General features: G+C 30.8%; 2 protein-coding genes across 2 annotated transcripts in view; one reads left to right on the top strand and one right to left on the bottom strand.

Moving 5' to 3' along the window:
• Positions 1–2,889: 2,889 nt before the first annotated feature.
• LOC101506274 (zinc finger CCCH domain-containing protein ZFN-like) overlaps positions 2,890–7,434 on the top strand; it is a 7,670-nt gene continuing 3,125 nt past the window's right edge. The window contains 5 exon segments of the mRNA XM_012713697.3: positions 2,890–3,060; positions 4,019–4,176; positions 4,677–4,739; positions 6,577–6,696; positions 7,273–7,434. The exon segment at positions 7,273–7,434 is cut by the window's right edge and continues 9 nt beyond it. Of these exon segments, the coding sequence (XP_012569151.1) occupies positions 3,036–3,060; positions 4,019–4,176; positions 4,677–4,739; positions 6,577–6,696; positions 7,273–7,434 (528 nt within the window). The 5' untranslated portion in view covers positions 2,890–3,035.
• LOC101505411 (vicilin-like) overlaps positions 7,295–7,434 on the bottom strand; it is a 15,449-nt gene continuing 15,309 nt past the window's right edge. The window contains exon 6 of the mRNA XM_073366539.1: positions 7,295–7,434. This exon is cut by the window's right edge and continues 2 nt beyond it. Coding sequence (XP_073222640.1) covers positions 7,431–7,434 — 4 coding nt within the window. The 3' untranslated portion in view covers positions 7,295–7,430.

The raw sequence follows: 7,434 nt of genomic DNA, 5'->3' as shown, positions 1-7,434 counted from the left end.
TATATATATATATCAATACTTTAAAAAGGCTTTTAAACAGAAATTCAAATATAAAAAACCATTTTAATTATTGAGAAAAACTGCGTGACTCAATTTAGTTCTTGATAAAAATAAAAAAAATAATTTTTGGTTTTGAGAAAATTAAAAGTTTGGCCGATTAATGAAATATGGATAAGTGAAAAAGAATAAAAAATAAGATAATTATTTAGAAGTTTGATATCAAAGAAAAAATATGATGAAGTGTATAAAAATATCTAAATTTTTGTATTTAATTATTAGGCAAAATGCATTAAATGGTCCTTTAAGTTGCACAAAAATAACAAATTAGTCATTTACCTTTTTTTTTTTTGTAAGTTAGTCTTTTATCTTTTGTTTTGTATCTAATTAATCATTTATCTACTTAGGCTTTTATAATTGTATCATAACACAAGAAGTTGGTTTTACCATCTTTCCAACTCATTGTTTCTACCATTTGATTAAAATAAGCGGTTTCCACATATAGTGTGTTCTTTTTCCTCGTTTTGTTTTGTTATTTCGTCGTTCGAGTACAAAGTTACTTTGTTCCTATTTCGTTGCGACATTTTTGTTTCCCATCTCATTTTAGCATTTTTGTTTGTTTTAAGTTTGCACTTCTCGTGTTTGTTGAAATGTCTAAGAATAACTCGTTTAGTCAATACCTTATTTTGAGTAAGAGGCTTATGGAGGTTATCACCAAATTCAACGCTTGCTCAGTCTTATATATGACTTATTAATATGTAGTTGAATTGGACATGTCAAAAACTACCTATAGTCTATATGAGCGAACACCAACAATTTTTTTTTCTTCTGAAGATGGATGAGATTGAAGATTGTGGATCTTGCATTATTCTTGATTGTTGACTATAAGCCTAAGAAATTAGTTTGGATGTTAAGATTAATTTTTGTTTAGGTACTTTTTGTTTTACGGTAAGAAAGTGAGATGGTTAAATCTTGACCATATAACAATTCATAGATGGTCACGATTAAAAATTATTTAAGTGACACTTGACCACTTCAAAAAGTCATATGACTTTTATTTATTTTTTTAATCTTGACCATCATGTATGATTGTGTGGTCAAGATTTAACTATGTCACTCTCTCATTGTAAAACTCATCTCACCACAATATGAATTGACAACATCCAAAATAAAAGAATGAATGTTATCGAAAAAGATCTAATTTAAAGTAGTCTCCAAATCAGCTTTAGCAAGCTTGTAAGCCACTTTATTGCATCTCCCAAAACATGGTAAATTGTGTTGCCTTATTTGATCCAAGAGATTCTAAATGTAAAACAACATTTGTAAAATGAAGATGAGTAGTAGAATACCCTATTTTTGTCCGAGAACATAGAGTTGGTCACATTTGGATGATGGTCAAATGATACGAATTCTTTATCTTCTTGTATATTCAGGCTCTAACTAATGAAAAAATGGTGAGTGTACTTGCAAAGACACTCCATGTCAAAGTTAGACATGGTGATAGTATAGTTTAATATTTTTAAAGTATGAAAAAAATGTATTTCAGTATATGATGCTTGGGGGACGAACCCCCTATTTATAATCGTTTTGGAGCTATCTCATTAGCTCACCTGATCAATTTGTATCTTGACTTGAGAGTCGTTGTAGTTTAATTATGATAAAGATTTATGGATCGTCCCTTAATTTGAGTGAACACATTTATGAATAAGTCATTGTGGCTTGATCTGACTAAACATCGTTGAGTTGTTTCTTGATGTTAGTAACTACTAGTGTTCATCGAACCTGAACTTTATTTGATAAAACTTGCTACCCACGATAAAGTATTTTCCTTATCGGATCTTTAGAGCTCACAGTTCTTAAACACGAACCCTTGTGGTTTTGCTCTTCAATTAGTCTATTGGATCAAAGTGATTTGGACTAAGTCAATTGATCTTGATATAAATTATATATAAATGTATCAATGACTTCTATGTTATATTTTGAAAATTAACATGTTTTGCTACTATCAAATTAAATAATCAATAGTTAAATGACATATCATCTACGAACGAGACTGACCATATTTTAGATTTAACATTATCAAATTTTTAAGTTTTATCTTTTAAATTTATTTTGAAATAATGTTTTTTGTTATGATTATAATTAAAAGTAAAATTTTAATTTTAATTATTAAAATAATTTATTTAATTACTGAGATCAATGTTGAATAAATAAATACACAAAAATTCTTAATTTAATTAATTTTATTTCTTGGTAAAGTAATTTAATCAATTTTAATAAATATTGTAGTAAGAATAAATTAGAGAAAATTACACCCACTATATTTGATGGGCTAGACCGATACACACTTATGACACAGTAGGAAGGGAATTTAGTTCAATAAATAATAAAATGGAATATATATAAATTTCTTTTATATTATGAGTGTTTATTATTTTGGTAATTCAAATTTTATATTTTACTTTAAAAATATACAATATTAAAATGTTGCAAGTTGACATAAACAAAAGCAGGAAAGTCAAAATATGTGGATAAAAAAGAAAGAAAAAGAATCACAAAAAAAAAAAGAAAAGGAGAGGGAGTAGATAGATGAGGTTTGTAATGTTGGAAACACAGGAACGTGTGTTGTGGAAAACGCGGGTTAAAAAAAGCGAACACAGCACTAGTAACAGTAATAGAATAGATAGAGATAGATAGAAGATGAGGTTGGTTGGGTTGGTTGGTTGGCTTTTATTCTTTGTTCTCATTTGTGGAGTGGAGAACACAACACAACGCCACCTCTCTCTCGTTTTCATCTTCTAATTAATTATAATAATTTAAATTAATAATTAAAAAAATTTAATTTAATTTAATTATTGGTATACTAGTCGTTGTTTTTCTCGTTGAGGGTGGAGGTTGATCTCGGGGAGTTATTACATTACATTACAGTCACACACAGAGAGAGTGAGTTAACGAAACGTGGGGCTGTGAGTGTTTCAGAGTGACAGCACGGTGATGATTCTAATTCTAATTCCAATTATAATCTGATATATGCATCAATGGAATTCGATTCCATTCCTCAAGGTCCTAATTCCCTTCTCTAATCTTCTCTTTTTCCTTTATTTCATTTTTGATCCCTTTCACCACCGATCATCATCGTCGCTAATTATTTCGGTTAATTCTCGATTCTTCAAACGCTTATGTGTGATGATTGTATGAGATCTGAAAGAGAATTCGCACCTTGTTTCTATCTCTGGTATGTATGTGATTTTTGTTTTTGTTTTTCATCTTTATTATTTACTAGTTAGTACAATAACTACAACGCCTCTATTTACTTCTCTTCAATTCAAATTAATATTATTACTCAATGTCTTTCCTTAATTTTTACTTTTTTTTTTGGTAATTTTAGGTTTAATTACTTTCTAACATATGCATGCGAACTTTTAATTTGCTGTTTCTAGTTATGAATTCGCGATCATTTGCAGAAAATTATTAATAAATATTTTTTTAAGGAAATTATGAATAAATGTTAAAACCATTATTTCGTCATTAATTGCTTTTACTGAAGTTATTCAAGTTGCAAATGATGAAAACCTGTAGAACAATTTTTTTTTTATTTTTTTTTTATCTATGAATTTTTTTATATTTTTATTTTTAGATATATTTTTTGAAGAATCTGCAGTGTAGACTATGTCATCTTTTGATTTGAAAATGTCTTGGCCTTGTCATAGCCTTTCCAAATGGGTTAACTTTTTCATCAGAGTGGGGCCATCGACGACCCTGCCGCAGTGTTCACAACTTGGAGCTTTCTATACTTCTGTTTCTCAGATACATGTGCATAAGTTAAAGCCAAGTTATATTACATTTGAGACTATCAAAATGACAAATAGAAGAGTCTCAGACCCTTTTTATTTGGAATGTGCTGAAATTAATGATTTATTATAGCTAGCTATGTTACTTCATTCTCTCTTTTGTACGTTTAGGTTACATTGAGATGATGAATCTTTTGAGAAACTGACTTGTACATGTTATGCTATTTCAGATGCAATGTGGCAAATGAACTTGAGCTCAAGTCAAACAATGGAATCAGGACCTTATCCCGAGCATCCAGGAGAACCAGATTGTTCATATTATATCAGAACCGGCCTTTGTAGATTTGGAGCAACATGTCGATTTAATCACCCTCCTAACAGGAAGCTGGTATGAACTATTCAATGCATCTGGACAAATTGTAATTATAAATTTATTATGTATTAGATATTGTAGTACTCAGAACGTAACTCGTTGGTTTTTATACTTAGTTGTTCACAAGCACCCCCATTATCACCAACTTCCAAGGTGATGGTAGCAATAGACAGTTGAAATTGAAACTATTTGGCTTTTCTGTTTACCTTAACAATCTTCTTTGAATAAGTGTTCTTTGCTTGGTTTCTTTCAAAAAGAATTATGTGCTCACATGATTGGGAGTATATTACTTTGCATTGTGTAAATCATTTTTCTCTCTCTCTACTGATACATGCTCTGTTAAGCAGTCAATTTCTTTTAATTGGTTTCACCTATTTTTAAAAATGATCTTGTTGATGTGCCGCCATATAATGTTTAAACTACCACCATGCCATGTTGTTGATACTTTTCTATTTGACCGGACATAATTGAATAATATAGATATCTGATAAGTTTTACTTTGAATACTATATCAGGCTATTGCCACTGCACGGATGAAAGGCGAGTTCCCAGAAAGGTTAGGGCAGCCAGAATGTCAGGCATGTACTTGTTTCCCAATGAGTGCATAAGGTGCATATTGCTTGTTCATGTGCATGCTCTGTGAATTTTCTTTTTTTAAGATGGAATTTCCAAATTTTAAAATTTGTAACATGAACTCTTTAGAATACTTGGAATGATCTGAGAGATTTCCTCTTACTCCCTTTGAATTTATATTTATAATTATATTCTGATAACAATTCAAATCCCATTAAGAGACAACTCCTAAATTATAGGGATAAGAGTTAAGGAAATTATCTTTAATAGCTAACACCTCCTTCAGCTGGCGCATACATGTCATGCATATCAAGTTTGTTGTATATCAAGGTTATTCTATGAGCTTGAAGAGATTTGGTGAGTGTGGAGTGTGTCTACTAGTTCATCAAAGGAGTTCACATATGAAGTATTAGTGATGTCCACAGAGATACTTTTTTCACATATAAGATGGCAATCAGCCTCCATGTTTTAGATGTTGAATGACTAGATTGAATTGAATGTGAGTGCGATGCAACTTGGTTATCACAAATAGGTTTTATAGGACCGCTCTTGTAAAACCTAATACTGAAGTAATTGTTTTATAACTATGTAATTTCTCAATTTGCAAAACCCATAGCTTGAAACTCTACTTTTCAAATACCCAATTCTAACTGGATAACATCAATCCCAACAAACTACTGAAGTTGACCCCAGTCCTTAGTTTGAAAGATAAATGCTATTTTAGACATTTGATGCCTTAATGATTGTTTCTTGCAGGAATGTTATCATGCATCTAGGAATAACAAATACATAAACTTATTACTGGATAAATGATTATAGAACACAAAATGATCTACCTCAGGACGAATTATACCAAATGCCTTTTAACTTTACTAATTTGTCCAAACTGTGCATTGGAAATTTATTGAGGCCATATATAGACAAGTTGGACAATGCCAGCTTAGCAGCAGAGGAGAAATTACCCCCATGATGAAGTCCGGACTTAAAATGAGGCTCTGACACCAACTTGAACTCTTTACAATACTTGGAATTTCCTAGGAGATCAGCCCATATCAATTTATTTTTATATTTGATTGCAATTCAAATCCCTAATAAAAGACAATGGTTTTATAAGTCACAGTACTGATCTGTGTAGGATAATTGAATTTGGAGTTCTCATGTCTAAGTTGTGTAAGGAAAACATACTCTGTCTTTAAAGTTGGAAGGTTTAAATACTTTGGTGAATGGAGGTTGGGGGTGGGTAGGGGGTGTAAAGAGATCAAGCTTTCAATGAATGTTGCATCATGCATGTAATCCATTTTTGTATTATTGTATCTGGAATGACATATTTATATTTATTTGTAAAGTGGTATATCTGGGCAGAAAGTTAATCAAATTTGAATTTCCTTTATGTATGCATGAATTTTTAGGTAACTTGTTAGTTCACTTTACCTTTAACTGAAAACCACTTTAACAACAATTTACTAGTTGCAGTGTGCTAATTATTTTTAAGAAAAATCTTATCCATGTTTCTCTTAAGATCTATTTATAATTTTATTCTATTTAGTTGTATGATACAGCGTTTATATGCTTTTAGCAAATCTTGACCATTAATCTGTCCATGAGCTCTAAGCAGCAAAAGAGCTGATAAAAGACTTGATCATATCGACTATATTTAGTTATTTAGGTCTGATTTTCTTATTTGATTTTATAATTTATGATCTTTATGTGCAATATTGATGTTAACATCAAATCTATAATGTTAAGCTCTTGATTTGCTTTTGACATTGTATATATGTACTTGTGTATTTACACATTCACCATATTACAAATACTGATATTTTGTGTGTGTGTGTTTTCCAGTATTATCTGAAAACAGGAACTTGCAAATTTGGAGCCACATGCAGGTTTCATCATCCTAAAGATAAGGCTGGGGTTGCTGGACGAGTTGCCTTGAATATTTTAGGCTATCCACTCCGCCCAGTTAGTATTGAAAATTTCCCTCTTGTTTATATGTAATTTCAGCTTAAAGCCTAAAACAGTCATCTTTCGTCAATTTGTGGCCCATTATCTGTTCATTACTCATCTGGTTTCATGCCATTAACTTGCCTTATAATCTGCCTTACAATCTTTTAAACTGAAATGCTTTCATTCAAACAATTCTTCTCTGTTTTGTTATTATTTTCTCAAACTTTGTGGCCTTGTATGCTTCTAATTATTACTCGTCCAGTCCCTAAGCCTTTTATTTTTGTCCCAAAACATTGGTTCTTTTAGGAAACCAAGATACAATTAATGATTTTTTCCCTTTGCACCCTTACAAAAGCCACAAGCATGCGTTAAATGAATTTTACTTTTACTGAATGAAATAAAGGCAAAAGTGTCTAAGCTTATCTAACTTTATTATTTCTTAATATGTGTGCCCAAAATTTAACGGATCAAGAGAGTACCTGATTCTGAATGTTTCATGAGATTTTTTTTTTTTGCAGCAGATGTTTCATGGGATTCTTAATATTAATTAATAGTCTAATTCTACATTTTCTTTGTTTCTTGTTTATGCAGAATGAATCTGAATGTGCTTATTATTTAAGAACTGGTCAATGCAAATTTGCGAACACTTGCAAATTTCATCATCCTCAACCAAGTAATATGGTACTTTCAATGAGGGGTTCTCCTGTTTATCCTACTGTCCAATCTCCAACTACACCAGGTCAACAGTCTTAT

This window comes from Cicer arietinum, chromosome 3 (genome assembly GCF_000331145.2).
Source record: "Cicer arietinum cultivar CDC Frontier isolate Library 1 chromosome 3, Cicar.CDCFrontier_v2.0, whole genome shotgun sequence".
NCBI classification, from domain to species: Eukaryota; Viridiplantae; Streptophyta; class Magnoliopsida; order Fabales; family Fabaceae; genus Cicer; species Cicer arietinum.
The sequence above is the reverse complement of the archived record's forward strand: the minus strand, read 5'-3'. Positions and strand labels throughout refer to the sequence as shown.